The sequence below is a fragment of the Desmodus rotundus genome, chromosome 13 (assembly GCF_022682495.2).
Source record: "Desmodus rotundus isolate HL8 chromosome 13, HLdesRot8A.1, whole genome shotgun sequence".
NCBI classification, from domain to species: domain Eukaryota; kingdom Metazoa; phylum Chordata; class Mammalia; order Chiroptera; family Phyllostomidae; genus Desmodus; species Desmodus rotundus.
In genome coordinates, this window is record NC_071399.1 from 51,655,034 (window position 1) to 51,671,398 (window position 16,365).

The 16,365-nt window shown below is 37.8% G+C and overlaps 1 protein-coding gene across 1 annotated transcript in view; it reads right to left on the reverse strand.

The window, feature by feature from the left end:
• DNAJC15 (DnaJ heat shock protein family (Hsp40) member C15) overlaps positions 1-16,365 on the reverse strand; it is a 91,047-nt gene that overhangs the window by 56,504 nt on the left and 18,178 nt on the right. The window contains exon 2 of the mRNA XM_024569408.4: positions 196-247. Within this exon, the coding sequence (XP_024425176.2) occupies positions 196-247 (52 nt within the window). The remainder of the gene's footprint in view (positions 1-195; positions 248-16,365) is intronic.

A 16,365-nucleotide genomic window follows, 5' to 3' on the forward strand; every position in this document is an offset into this window, starting at 1 on the left:
CCACAAATTTTATCTAGATTTTGCTACACTGGCAAATATCAATGGTTCAGTGAATATAAATGTGGAAAGAATAGAAATGCACAATGTCTTAAAACCAAAAACCTCAGAATACTAAGAGTATGCTTATAATCACTATAGGAGCAATTTGGAAATATTTCACAACATTCATTGATATGTATCCTTCAGTTATCTTACCTGCAAATGCAAAAGCTGCAACACCCAGTCCTACAGCTATCAAGCTTCTTGCCTATGGAAGAAAAAATAATTACTTATAGTGTTATATACTGGGTTTTTCAAGTAAATCATTTTTAATAATGTGAATAACTATGTTAAATAGTTTTCTTCAAGCTCTACTGTGAATAGAACTTTAAAAAAATCTCAGTGTCTATGAGATTATATCTACTGTGCACTATATCAGTTAATTTTCAGTGAACTAAAATAATTCTAGATTTTCATTTAATTTCCATATATTTGAATTCATTCTAACCTAGAGATTTTATATTACCTATTGCTAAAATGTTTTCTAAAGACTATTCTTAATAGTGGGTTTAATGTATTTGTTTTCTATAAATATAAAAGGCACATATTGCATCCTCCATTAACTTGTGATTTTCAATGGCATTTGCTATATGTAAAAATTTAGTAAAACATTAGATGTATATTTAGTAAATATGTCAAAATCCAAAAAGTGTTAAAAATGATAAATAATCTAAAGGCTATTCAACAGGTCGGCAAGATGGTGGCGAGATAGGTGGGTGTGGAGTCCACTTCCCCTCAACACCAGTGCAACACCTAGCTGATCTGAGGAGCAGAGTGAACAGCAAACGGTATTCCAGCATATATGAAGACCAAAGATAGAGGACATTGAAAGATCAGACTGTAAGAAGAGTACTTAAGGACAATAAGGTCACTGGGACCTATGCAGGGACCAGGGCAGCTGAAGCCAGGGCCCTGGCGCAGGGTCTGCTGCAGGATTCTTGGGAGAGAGCCAGGCTGGGCTGTGTGAGCAGCCAGGTACTTGTTTGGACCAGGGGGGCTTGAATAGGAAGAATTTCTCAAAAAGAAAAAGAAAATAGAAGCACTCAGCGGCTAGTTAGAGAACTCTCCACAGTAGCCACGGATTCTGGCGCCCCTCCCCACTCAACCCCTGGACGGTGAACGCTGGATAAGCAGCACCGGCGCTCACCTGAAGCCCAGTTGCGCGCACCCAGATTAGCACACTGGGGGCACACAACTGAAACCCCAGCTGGGTGCCCACACCTGAAACCTCGGGTGGGTGTGCACCAGGAGCAGAGGCTAGCTGCCCCATGCACAGGCCCAAGGTAGCAGACCGGCTGGACACGCGACTCAGGCCCAAAGCAGCAGATCAGCGGATCAACAGCCTGGCTGCCTGCGAGCCACCACACCTAAAAGCACCCTTTCTGAGCAACTCCTAACTAGCCCCTGTGCACTGAGCCCTGCAGGGCCTACTGGCTCTCTAGACTAAGGCAGAACACCCAGCAGAGGGGAGCTGCAGGGCTGGGGGAGACTGCATTCCCCGGAAAGACTCAACCCAGTAGGGGGCTAAACTATCCCATAGCACCACAGACAGCCCCTAGCATCTAAGACAGCAAAGAGCAAGAAGGGGGAGTGTGAGTTGCCCCTAATAAGTGCAACTCAAGGACAGCATATCTGGTGAACTAAAGGCTTAGTGGGGAACAGAAAGACCCTGAGGAACTGGACTGGAGGCTGAACAACAGGGAAAAGAGTGTGACTCAGGAAGGGAGAAAAGTGAAACCAATCCTTCCAACCACCCCCTCCCATTCCACAGACAGGAAGACCAGCAGAACTAACCAGACGAGTTTAAAGCCAGCAGAAGACTTTTTTTTTTCTTTCTTTCCTCCTTTCCCCGTGAATTCCTTCTTCCATTCTGTCCTTCTTTCTTTTTTTATTCCTTCTTCCTTAGATCCTTGACCTTTTTTATTACTTCTTCGTGCCTTCTTTTATTTATTCTTGTTTTAATTTTTGTTAAAAATCCTTCTTATCTTGCCTGTGATCTTTCTTTATTCCTTATTCCTTCCTTCCTTTCCTTTTCTATTCCCTTTTTCCCTCCTTCCCATCTTTTCTTTTTTTTCTTCTTCTTCCCCGCCCCCCTTTCTCTTTTTCCCACAGATGAGACAATAAAACCTGGAGTGCTGAAAAGACCAGAGTTAGACCTTGTTACACCCATAAAGGTCAGCTCAAGACCAGTGAGCACAGGAGATTAAGAAGACAGCACCACTGAATTCCATTGGCATTCTACCATAGAAGTTCATACCATAAACCCAGGGAGTCAGAATAGATCAATTCAAGAAGCAGAGGCTAACAAGAAGAATCTCACAAACAATGGGAAGACAAAGAAACAATCCCCAAATGAAAGGAAAGGAGGAAGCCTCAGAAAGAATGCTAACTGAAAAAGAGTCAACTCAACTATCAGATACTGAATTCAAAGCAATGGTTATCAGGAAGCTCACTGAGCTCTCTGAGCTCAAAGAGAACTACCAGAAACTACAGGGAAACTACAATGAACTCACTGCAAACTATATCAACATGAAAAAGGAAATAGAAACTATCAACAAGGGCCAAGAAAAAAATGAAGAATACGACTTCTGAATTGAAGAACACAGTAGAAGGAATCAAATGCAGACTTGATGAAGCAGAGGATCGGATCAGCGAGCTGGAGGACAAAGTAGAAAAAACCACCCAGGAAGAGCAAGAAAAGGAAAACAGGCTCAGAAAGAATGAACGGAGATTAAGGGAAATGCAGGACAACATGAAACGTAACAATATCCATATAATAGGAATAACAGAAGGAGAAGAGGAAGAGCAAGGGATAGAAAACCTGTTTGAAAAACTAATGATGGAAAATTTCCCTAATCTGAGGAGAGAAAAAGTCACCCAAATCCAGAAAACACAGACAGTCCCAAGCAAGAGGAACCCAAAGAGGCCCACTGCAAGACACATCATAATTAAAATGGCAAAATTCCAAGACAAAGAGAGGATCTTAAAGGCAGCAAGGGAGAAACAGGAAGTAACATACAAGGGAGCCCCTATAAGGTTAGCAACTGACTTCTCAATGGAAACATTCCAAGCCAGAAGAGAATGGCAAAAAATATTCCAAGTAATGAGAACCAGAGGTCTGCAACCAAGACTACTTTACCCAGCAAGGCTCTCAATCAAGATAGAAGGCCAAATAAAGAGTTTCCCAGACAAAAAAAGTCTAAAAGAATACACTTCCACCAAACCAGCTCTACAAGAGATGCTAAAGGGACTGCTTTAAGGAAAGGAAGGTAAAGAGAAAGACAGAGGAACACAGGTATGAAAAAATGGCAATGAATAACTATCTATCAATAATAACCTTAAATGTCAATGCATTAAATGCTCCAATCAAAAGACATAGAATAGATGAATGGGTAAGAAAATATGACCCACACATATGCTGCCTACAAGAGACCCACCTCAGGACAAAAGACCTACACAGACTGAGAGTGAAGGGATGGAAACAAATTTTCCAAGCAAACAGACAGGAAAAAAAAAAGCTGGGGTAGCAATACTCATATCAGACAAAATAGACTTCAAGAGAAGAGCCATAAAGAGAGACCCAGAAGGTCACTTCATAATACTCAAGGGAAGAATCCACCAAGAAGACATAAACATTGTAAATATATATGCACCCAACATAGGAGCACCCAAATACAGAAAGAAAATCTTGGAGGACTTCAAGAAAGATATTGACAGCAACACAATTCTTAGTAGGGGACTTTAACACCCCACTGTCAAAAATGGACAGGTCTTCCAAACAAAATATCAACAATGATATTGTGTCACTTAACAATACCCTTGATGAAATGAACTTAACTGATATATAGAGAGAGAGCTTTTCATGTCAAAGAAGCAAAATACACATTCTTTTCAAGTGTACATGGAACTTTATCAAAGATAGACCACATGATAGGACACAAAGCAAGCCTCAACAAATTCAAGAAAATTGAAATCATATTAAGGATTTTCTCTGACCACAAGAGACTGAAACTAGAAACCAACCCTAAAGGAAAAAACCCAAAACACTCAAAATCATGGAGACTGAATAGCATGCTATTAAACAATGAATGGGTCAAGGACGAGATTAGGGAAGAAATCAAAAACTTTCTGGAAACAAATGAAAATGAACTCACAACAACCCAAAACCTATGGGACACAGCAAAGGCAGTCCTGAGAGGGAAGTTCATAGCAATACAGGCCTACCTTAAAAAGACAGAAACATTTCAAACAAACAATCTAATTCTACACCTATAAGAACTCGAAGAACAACAACAAAGACAGCCCAGATCAAGCAGAAGGAAGGAAATAACCAAGATCAGAGCAGAGTTAAATAGAGACTAAAAGCACATTTTGAAGGATCAATGAATCCAGGAGCTGGTTCTTTGAAAAGATAAAGAAAATCGACAAGCCTTTAAGTAGGCTCATCAGGAAAAAGGGAGAGGACCCAAATAAACACAATTAGAAATGAAAGAGGAGAGATTACAACTGATACCACAGAAATACAAAGGATTATAAGAAATTACTATGAAGAACTGTATGCCAAGAAATTTGAAAACCTAGGTGAAATGGACACATTTCTAGAAAAATATAATCTTCCAAAACTGAATGAAGGAGAAGCAGAAAACCTGAACAGACCAATAACAGCAGACGAAATGGAAGCAAAAAACTCTCAACACACACAAGCCCTGGACCAGATCGTTTCACAGAATTCTACAAAGCATTTAAGGAAGAGCTAACCCCTATCCTTCACAGACTATTCGAAAAAAATCCAAACTGATGGAAGACTGCCAAACTCTTTTTATGAAGCCAGCATCGTCCTAATCCCAAAACCAGACAAAGACACAACGAACAAAGAAAACTTCAGGCCAATATCTCTGATGAACATAGACATTAAATTCTCAACAAAATATTGGCAAACCGCATCCAGCAATACATTAAAAAGATCATCCACCATGACCAAGTGGGGTTCATCCCAGGGATGCAAGGATGGTACAATATTCGCAAATCAATAAACATAATATATCACATCAACAACAGCAAAGACAAAAATCACATGATCATATCAATAGATGCGGAAAAAGCATTTGATAAGATACAACACCCATTTCTGATAAAAACACTCAGCAAAGTGGGAATAAAGGGAGCATTCCTCAACATAATAAAGGCCATATATGAGAGACCTACAGCCAACATCACACTCAATGGACAAAAACTGAGAGCTTTCCCACTAAGATCAGGAACAAGACAAGGATGCCCTCTCTCACCACTCCTATTCAACATAGGATTGGAAGTCCTAGCCACAGCAATCAGACAAGAAAAAGAAATAAAAGGCATCCAAATTGGAAAGGAGGAAATGAAAGTGTCACTGTTTGCAGATGACATGATAGTGTACATGGAAAATCCTATAGACTCCACCAAAAAACTACTCGACCTAATAAATGAATTTGGCAAAACAGCTGGACACAAAGTCAATACTCAGAAATCAAAGGCATTCCTGTATACCAACAACGAAACTGCAGAAACAGAAATCAGGAAAAAAATCCCATTTGATATAGCAACAAGAAAAATAAAGTACCTAGGAATCAATCTAACCAAGGAGGTAAAAGACCTGTACTCAGAAAACTACACAACACAGAAGAAAGAAATTGAGGAAGACAGAAACAAATGCAATCATGTACCATGCTCATGGATTGGAAGAATTAACATCATCAAAATGGCCATACTACCCAAAGCAATTTATAGATTCAATGCAATCCCTATTAGAGTACCCATGACATATTTCACAGATATAGAACAAACATTTCAGAAATTCATATGGAACCAGAAACGACCCCAAATAGCTGCAGCAATTTTGAGAAAGAAGAACAAAGCAGGAGGGATCACAATACCTGATATCAAACTGTATTACAAAGCCACTGTAATCAAAACAGCCTGGTACTGGCATAAAAACAGGCACAGAGAGCCCAGGAATAAACTCAAGTCTTTACGGTCAATTAATATTTCACAAAGGAGGCAGGAGCATAAAATGGAGCAAAAACAGCCTCTTCAACAGATGGTGTTGGGAGATCTGGACAACTACATGCAAAAAAATGAAACTCGATCACCAACTTACGCCATACACAAAAATAAATTCAAGGTGGATAAAAGACTTAAATATAAGTCGTAACCCCATAAAAGTCCTCGAGGAAAACATTGGCAGGAAAATCTCAGACATTCCATGCAGCAACATCCTCACAGACATGTCCCCTAAAGCAAGGGACATAAAGGAAAGAATAAACAAATGGGACCTCATCAAAATAAAAAGCTTCTGCATGGCTAAAGAAAACAGCACCAAATTACAAAGAGAAACAACAGTATGGGAAAACATATTTGCTAATGATACCTCAGACAAGGGCCTGATCTCCAAAATATATAAACAACTCACATGACTCCACTCCAGGAAGACAAACAACCCAATTAAAAAATGGGCAAAGGACTTGAACAGACACTTCTCCAAGAAAGACATGCAGAGAGGGCCCAGAGACATATGAAATTATGCTCAGCATCACTAGCCATCAGGGAGATGCAAATTAAAACCACAATGAGGTACCATCTCATACCAGTCAGAGTGGCCAACATAAACAAATCCACAAACAAATGTTGGAGAGGATGGGGAGAAAAGGGAACCCTAGTACATTGTTGGTGGAAATGCAGACTGGTGAGGCCACTGTGGAAAACAGTATGGAATTTCCTCAGAAAACTAAAAATGGAACTGCCCTTTGACCCAGCAATTCCAATGCTGGGATTATACCCTAAGAACCCTGAAACACCAATCCAAAAGAACCTGTGCACCCCAATGTTCATAGCAGCACAATTTACAATAGCCAAGTACTAGAAGCAACCTAATTGCCCATCAGCAAATGAGTGGATCCAAAAACTATGGTATATTTACACAGTGGAATTCTACTCAGCAGAGAGAAAGAAGGAGCTTATACCCTTTGCAACAGCATGGATGGAACTGGAGAGCATTATGCTAGGTGAAATAATCCAGGCAGTGAGGGACAAATACCATATGATCTCACCTTTAACTGGAACATAATAAATAGAAGAAAAAAGGAAACAAAATATAACCAGAGACATTGAAGTTAAGAATATTGTAACAATTGCCAGAGGGTATTGGGGAGGGGACAGTGAGGAGAGGGGTTTATAGGAACTACTATAAAGGACACATGGACCAAATCAAGGGGGAGGGTGGAGGCGGGGGAGGGAGGGGGGTTCAACTGGGGTGGGGGGGGAGGGATGGGGACAAAAGGCTCACAACTGTAATTGAATAACAATAAAAAATTAAAATTAAAAGAAAAGCTATTCTATTTCTACCTTTCGAGAACAATGTAAAAATTTTAAAACAGGAATCAAGAATTCAGTATCTAAAATTATGAGCTTATCTGGATAAAAATCTATTTTAAATTGGTACACACTCCATTTTATTATGTGCTTTTCAGCCTCAGCCCTCCATCTTACAACTTCTGCAACAATGTGAAGTGAATCCATTTTGTTCCCCAGTGAGATTTTTTTAGCTCCCCCAAAAAATTCTCTTGGATCTTATGGATTTCTCTCTCACACCATGCTAATCACTTCAGAAGAGTATATAAGTCACAACCGAAAAAGGTGTATGTAGCAGAGATCAATGGTGGTCCCCCAATACCCAGTCTCCCTTTCTTCTGTGGGATCGAAAGTTCCATTTTAGCCAGCCATGTATTTCCAAGCCTCCCTTAGACTTACCTATGGATATAGAATTAAGGAGAGACACCACAGAAATGTTTCTGTCTGATTAGTATTGTGAAAGGTAAATCCATAAGAGCCAGCAAAGTTTTTTTTAAAAGCTAGAATAATATCAGTAGGGCACAGAATGGATTCTTTTCCCATTGTTGCAGGAGTTCTAAGATGAAGGGCTGAGACCAAATGAATTGCTGAAACCAAAAAGCCATTCAGACATCAGACTTCAAGTTCTGCAAAGGACATTAAGTCCAAGCCCCAAATCGTCAAGGGGAGACTCTACAGTGAGAAATACCAGGTGACAAAGGGCATGTATGATAGTGCTCTAACTTTACTATCCAGTACGAAGGTGAGTACTGACATAAAGAAGATGTTCTGTTGAGATATATTTCTGCTGTTTTCTAGAGCTTCCCTGGTGCTAATATATTTTGAGTTCTCTAGTCTTTATCTTCCATTGGTTCATGTTAAGGACCCTCAGTCTAACTAAACTACTCAACTGTGTCACCAGTGAATTTACTTTAGTTCACTACCAACTTGTTTATTTTTTCATCTGACTAGAAATATTTATCTTTGCCTCTCAGATCTACCAATCTTTAATATTTCAGTTTGGCTCTACCACGGAATGGGAGAAGTCATCTATACTATATAACAATGAGCATATATCCAAAAATACATAGAATTCCACAACTTCAAAAATAAGACGACAGATAACCCAATAAAAAATAGACAAGGACTAGGTCAGGGACCTCACAGAAAAAATCCAAATGGCTAATAAACATATGATAAGGTGCTCAACTTCGAAAGTAACTAGGGACTACCAACGATAACAACAAAAACAAAACAGTACAGAACTATTCATACCAGAATATAAAGATCTCTGGCCTTTATGGACTTATTCTGTCCATGAATGAATCTCAAACGCCAAACAACAGTATCTACACTTTCTAGGATTATTGTGAGGATAAAATGTAATAATTATTGTAAAAGACTTAGCATAGTGGCTTGGCATACACTATGCTAAGTGTGTGCCAACTAGCCATTAATAAACATAAGTGGCATAACAGAAGTATGCCACTTATACATTTAAATATAGTTTTAATACATTTAAATTTATCTAAGGAGATTCATAAAAGTGGTTTTTGAGGTAGGTCCTAGAAAATGAATTGTCTTCTCTAGATTAAATAATCCAAATTTCCACACGAAAAATGCATATTTAAAAAATACAAAGTCTTAAATAAATAAATAAATAAAATAAAAATAAAAAATACAAAGTCTTAAAAATCTGAGTTATCCTAATTTCATTTTTATAAATAATTATTGCATCATTTTTACTATTTCAACTATTCAAAATACATGAGACAAATAGTTGCCTCTATAATTACAAAGGAATTTTTACTTTCAGGTATTTATATCAGAAACATTAAACTATGAGGTATTTGCTCATTTTCCATTTTAATCTAATAATATATAAGGCTAAATTGTGTTTAACAATAAAAATTCAATTTAAATTAACAAATAAGAATTGAACACTCTGCTGATTATTTTCCATTTGTCCCTCTGGACACATTCTACACTCTTCTTTGACTTATTCTGCACCTCTGCCTCCCCTGGTCTCTAAGAATTACATTATCGAGTCCTCAACTACCCTCTAGTTTCTGGTTGGCTTTTGCCAATCAGAGGACCTGTGGAACAAAACACCATACTCAGCTCACCAATCCCAGGGGAGGACTCCAAACAGTTCTGCCCACTGCATCTCGGTGTCAAAGTTGCCAAGGAAACACAACATAGTCCGGTACAGGATAGAACACTGCTTTAATCACACAGAGAAGAGAGAGAGTAACATCAACTCCAATTGTGTGCATGGGTCCCTTGTAGCTTAGTGGGTGCCCCGGGTGGTGGTCAAAAGGAACAGGCCCAGGAGCAAGCTCTAGTGCTGCAGCAGAAAAACCCCTCTCACCTCCTCTCTACCCTGCACTCCACCCGACCTGTGGAGTCTGAAGTACTGAAAGCTGGGGGCATGCCTGAGGGCCACTTGACTACCCTTAAACAAAACAAAGACCATTCACAGAACCTGAACAGGGGATGATAGTCCCACAAAGGTGATAAGCCCAGTATAGTCAGTGTGGCTCCTCATCTCTCAGTAAGGAAATGCTGGAAGCCAAAGTGGGCAGAGCAGGGTCAAAAATCTGTGCCCGAGACATTGCCTTTCCAAACAGGAAAAACCAGCAGGAAGCAAAAGGCGGAAGGAGACAGAAATAATAGTACAATTTATTACCAGCTATGTTTCCTTTTTGTCCACAGCTCTTGTTTATGTGGCTCCTTTTCCATGCCTACAACTCTTGAGTCCTGAAACATAATTCCCATCCCCTTCCTTGCCCTTTGCCCAGGTGGGTAACAGTTCCATTTGTTGCCAGTCCCTGACAGATTCATCATCTCTTTTGATTACCTATGCCCACACCTCTGCAAATAGTCCCTTCATTAAACTATCTTCAAAAAAGCCACCCATCTATTACTACCATGGCCAACACCTATACAAGCATCACACTTTATATGGGCCACTATACTATGTACAAAAGATGAAGCAACATGGAACAAGGCAAAGGCTTACATCAAGTGAGCCCTGTGTAGGACCTTAAATATAGTTGGCCTCCAATGTTCATGCTAATCTCCTAAAGATCTTTAATTATTTTTATCCTTATTATAACATTTATTGCAGTACATTATATGAGAGAAGAACCCCCTCCAGAGAAACACTAAAATTTTTGTATTTATTTGTACATGTTTAAATTTTAGTCACCTTCAAAATATTCTACATTTCATACAATACACCTATCAAGATAACCCCACTGCTCAAAACAGTTTTGAGCTACTCAATTTTGATGCCTGTTAGGGCTTCTGCCATTTGTTTCACATCTTCTACTTGGCAAAAGGTTTTCCTGTAAGGACTTCTTTTTATCCAGGGAAACAAAACAAAAAGTCTCTTGGAGAGAAATGGGATGAATGGGGGGGGTGGTGCAGAGCACGAGGGTCATACTGTTTTGGTCAAAAATTGCTGAACACTAAGTGTGATGGGTACGGGCAAGTGCTCTCCATAAATCCCCCATTGTGAAATGGACAAAAGCATTGAAAGAGTCTTCAAAAAACATCCACTGAAACCAAATGCAGCCTCTCACAACAATGCCAGCTGGTGCACCGATACAGATGGGTTCTTAGAACACTCACCTGGTGGGGGAAGCCTGTACCACAAGGGGCCTGCCCTCCAGAACATAATTCCTGTTTTGGGAAGAGTCCCCCCTCATAGTTTAGTGTTCTGTCTCCTTTAGCTTTTCTAGATATCAAGAGCCTTTTAAAAATATGATGAAATCTATAGATCATCACCACTGAAAACCACAATATACACATATATACACACACATACATACACACACACACCCCTAAAGTCCTTCAGTTGACAAGTCCCAACATAAGAAACATTGAAATAAATAAGTAAACAAGCAAGCGAGCTCACTGAAGTCTAGGAGGGTATCTCATTCGCCTCTGAGCTCCTAGAGCAAGACCTGCCACATATATTAGTTTTCCATTCATTCAACAATTCAAGAAAAATAATGTTGATTCCAGAACTAACTTCTACTTCTAAAGACTAACTTTATAGAAAAATAAATACAGAAGGCCTAGCCACCTTTAAAAACAACAAAAAGAAACCCAAATTAGGTGGATCACTAGAGCAAAAAAGGATGTTCAATAAATGACTAAAAACTACGCAATCAAAATCTTATTTATCCACACTGAGAAGACAAAGTATAGCACAGGTAATCAAAAACTCAATTCCTTATTGGAAATAAAATTCTTTATTGCAACTAAAATCCTTTATTGAAACGGTGTTGTACCTGATCTACTTCTTCAATTGTATTTTTAATTAACTTGATATTAAAATAATTTATATATTCTTTTCCATAAACAACTGATAACAAACAAAAATATATTATTTGGAAACTGAACCCAAATTGAAATTTAAAAAAATATATGTTCTACACAACCACATTTTGTACTCTGAAATAAGAGTAAAGGTCCTAATAAAGGTTTCTATAAAAATACTAAAGCTGTTAGACATAAGCAAGTAATTTAAAAGTTTAGCCCTAACTAATCCAGAATAGGGATATGATGTTACCCAAAAAGCAAAAAATATGTAATACTACCTAACTTTTTTTCATTAACTAAAAAGTCATTGGCTTGTGTTTTTATTTTTTCAGATACAAATTTTCAGATACAAATTAGAGTTCTAAAACAAGTCCCCCCAACCCTCCACATATGCAAACGACCCAAACAGAGAAACAAACCAACTGCGAATGTAGAAAATAAGCAGTACAAAGCAGTCGACCTGAAACCTGAGCAAGTGGCTCACGCAGAACTCTTGACCTAAACTTTACTTGAATTTTTAATTTTAAAAAGTATACTAACATCTAAAAACATAGTGGGGCTTTTAAATAGCCCATAGTTCATTTGACATTACTGTGTTAATAGAGAATGCCATCAACATCTTCTCTATTTTACGTCTGTTGAAAAAAAATTCACATATGCTTTATCACCATGCTATTTCACATTTATTTAAACTTCAGTATTGTATCCTCAGGCTAACAGGATCTATTTTATTTCTTTTATATATGCAACACAGTATTTGATTCGGTGGCAAGCACAAAGTTGTACTTTAATTTTTATTTTGAATGTTTTTTAAAGAATGATGTTTTAAAATTAAATTGCCAGTAACAGAATGACAAAAATGACATTGGAAAGGCAGTTTGAAAGCAAAATGGTGACTCAAGCATAGTGTTAGTACCACAAATACAGCCATTTTCTACTAACTAGGCAGTAACCAGGCTGAAGGCCTAAAATTGCTCAAGCGACTAGACTGACACCATGGTACATCTGCGAATTGACAAAGTAGACAAATGTTGTGATTTCTTTGACTGGAAAAATTAGAAAGTGTGCCGCAAATAAAATCAGGCAGTGTGATTTAAGCAGCAAGATATGTGAACACCTCACACACCGGCCTAAGCTACAACTGCCACAGGCGCCATACGCACACAGGAGGCAGTGGATGGTAAATGTGGATGCGCACAAGCTGCTTCTCTTTTTTTATTTTTAAAATATATTTACAAGACTGCCTTGGATAAGCTTTAGTTTTGAAAGATTTTCTCTGAAGATTCAGATGTATATGTGTTAGAAAAATAGCTAACATTCTGTAGGCCTGCAGAAGACCTAAATAAATTGATATACATACACACATAAGATTAGACTATCACATACTTAGAACAATCTGATCCTTCTAGAAATATGTGTACATACATACCTAAAAATAAATCAGTTATGAATCAGTTAAAAATTCCGCCAACCAATTCTTTAATAATTGGTTCAAATTGGGGTTTGGGAATGAACAGTGGTCTATATAAGAAAAATAGAAAATAATGTATTTACACCAAATCTGTAAATTCAGTTTTTAACAATCTCATCACAGTCACCATGGAAACAAAGATGATATATATGTGCATAACAAATTTATGTAATATTGATCAATGATATTTAAGTTTTTAAAAATGTATGACTTTATATTTGTCATAACTGCCAAAAAACATAGTTTTCACTGCATTCCCTCTGACCATATACAATGCATGAATAATTCAGACTTAACTATTTCCAGGCATATGCATAATAGCACTAGAGCAATCATCAAAGGGCTAATTATCTCAGTATCATCCATCGGTTGGTTCTGAAATGGTGGGAGAGTTACCATAGACCACTTTTCCTTTTCCAAGACCACTGAGTCTGTTTGCTTTGCTAGGTCCTCCTAGAAAATTCCCACTTACTTATCAAGAAACAGTTTCAAGGTCATCTCTCATCAGTAAAGCTTTCCCTGCCCACTTCCTCACCTAGGTAAAACTCTTCAACTAGAGTTTTAGAAGCAGTCAGAAGACCTATTTATAATACACAGCATGTTATTTAATAATGTTTTACCTATTTCAAATCCATTCTAAAATGTGAGCTTCTGGAGATAGGTACTGTGTTTATTTCTCTGGATTTCCAAAATCTAGCAAAGTACCTGACGCAAGGTATATTTTCAGAAAGTTTGTATGATGGAATAAAAACAGTCTTAAAAACCTTCCCTACCATCCAGATGCCTCCGGGTACTGTATTGGTGTCTGCCAGTTACTGGAATTATGTTTTGAAGTGGAAAAAATATAAAGAACAGTGATAGTAAAACTTAATTAAGCTAAAATGTAATCATGCCTCAAAATATCCTGGACCAGGTAAATATATCCAAAAGTCTTATGGAAGACAAAGCAAATGACGTTAAGGGCCTTGTGTCAGGTAAATTTTATTATAAAAATGAAACAAAGATAATCCGCTGTACAAAAGCATAAAGGAATGGTTGATTTGCTAAACAAACATAAAGAAAAATAAAGCAACTTACAATAAAAGAGTTAGGTGATTTATTGAGCAGCCATTTGGAGGCTATCTCCTATCTCTGATTGGTTGACTGATTTCAATAAACACTCAGTGATTGTCTATGTGCCAATCACAATTCTAAGTCCTGGGGATATATCAGACCAATCCCCTAACCTTGTGAAGCTACATTTTAATACGAGACAGAAAACAAACAATGTAAGTGAGGAAAGTATACAACAGAGAGTGGACTATGGAGAAAAATTAAGCGAGTGAAGGAAGGCTGGTGGGCTTAGGCATAACCAGGAGGCTAGTGTGCACAGAGCAGAATGTGAGAAGGGGTGAAAAAGAATAGGAAATCAGGTCAGAAGAGCATGGGCAGCAGACTATGTCATGCCTTAGGGATCAATATGAAGACTTCAGTTTGTTTGTTTTTTTTCCTTCTGAGTGAAATGAGACATTATTGTTTTGCGCATAGGCTTTAGATGATCTTATTTAGAATTCTAAAATGATCCCTGGTTGTCATGTTGCGAATACACATGTCAAAGGCAAAGATATGGAGGGGAGTTAGGAATCTATTAAAATAATCCAAGAAAGATAATGTTACAATAGTTTGGACCAGAGTGATTGATTAGTAATGGAGATAGGGAAAAGTGATCAGCTTTGGGATATATTCAGGATAAAGCCAGGATTTGTTGAGAGACAATATGAGGTATGAGAGAAAGAGAAAATTGGTGTTCATTAAGAGATGAGTGGATAAAGAAAATGTAAAACATAGTGAAACTCACAGAAGCACAGAGCAGAATGGTGGTTGCCAGGGCTGGGGGCAGGGAAAGTGGGACAATGTCGGTCAAACTTTTTGTTATGAGAAAATAAGTTTTATATCTGAAATTTGCTAAGGAAGTATATCTTAAGTGATTTTACTACATGCGCGCGCGCGCACACACGCAGAGTAACTGCGAGGTGATGGACTTGTTAATTAGCTTGACTAATTAACTTGAATAAAAGGTAAATACTTCACAATGTATATGTTTATCAAATCACATTGTACACCTTAAATACATAGAATTTGTCAATTATACTTCAGTAAAGCCGGGGGGAAGGGGGGAGAAAAAGGATGCCAAGGTTACTGAGCTGCCTTCTGCTGAAAGGAAAGACTAAAAGAGGACAGGGAGGGGCAGAAGGGATGTCACAGGCTCTCTTTTGGACTTCTTTTTCTAAAAACATGCCATTATGAGATGAGAAATGAAAGTCCAAGCACAGCATTATTTCAAAAAAAAAAAAGGTCTCACCTACTAGCAAAAAAGAAGAATGAGCAGGTTGTTTCAAAAAACATTATCTGACAGTGACTCAATTCTCAGGGGTTAATCACAAGCAAATCACTTTCTGCTGAACTCAGTGTTTTATGCTGCCTCATTATTTGGTTCAATTTCTACAAAGAAAGGTCTTTGAATTTAAACAACAGCAAGTGGAAGAGAGAAAAGAAATAAAACAAGAAAGACTGCCGGCAAATCAGCAAAATTTGGGAGAGGTATTTACACATGGAGATCAAAAGGAGGGGAGGGGAATATATACTCAAGAAAAAGTGTCAGAAATGGTAAAATGACTTTAGGAAAAAAATGTTTACAATTATCCTTCTATACAATTTTCAGGACAAGCTGACATGACTTTCACAGATATTCATATCTAAATTGGACCAGTTCACATTAATCTATCTGGCCCTTACCATTATTACTCTGTTGCCCAAAATAAATACACCTGAACTTCTCTCAAAACACAAATTCCCATTAAAACCCTAAATTAAGTAAAAAGAAAGACAACACTAAATAACTTGTATTTGCTCCACTTCAAAGCCACTTAATTTATTTTATGAACCACAGGCAAGCATTAATTTCTACAGCAACACTAGAGAATAAATAGGAGAGTAAAACAAAAACAAAGCAAATCAAACCAAAAGTCAAACACAGTAAGAAACAAAACTCTTAGGCTTGTGACAAATGAGTACTTCTCCATTCTCTAATATAATTAACAAAAAATTCTCCAAACTTAAGTCCTTGTTATACATTATGATTTCTTAGGAATAATCTTTTAAGTACTGCTTTGCATTTATTT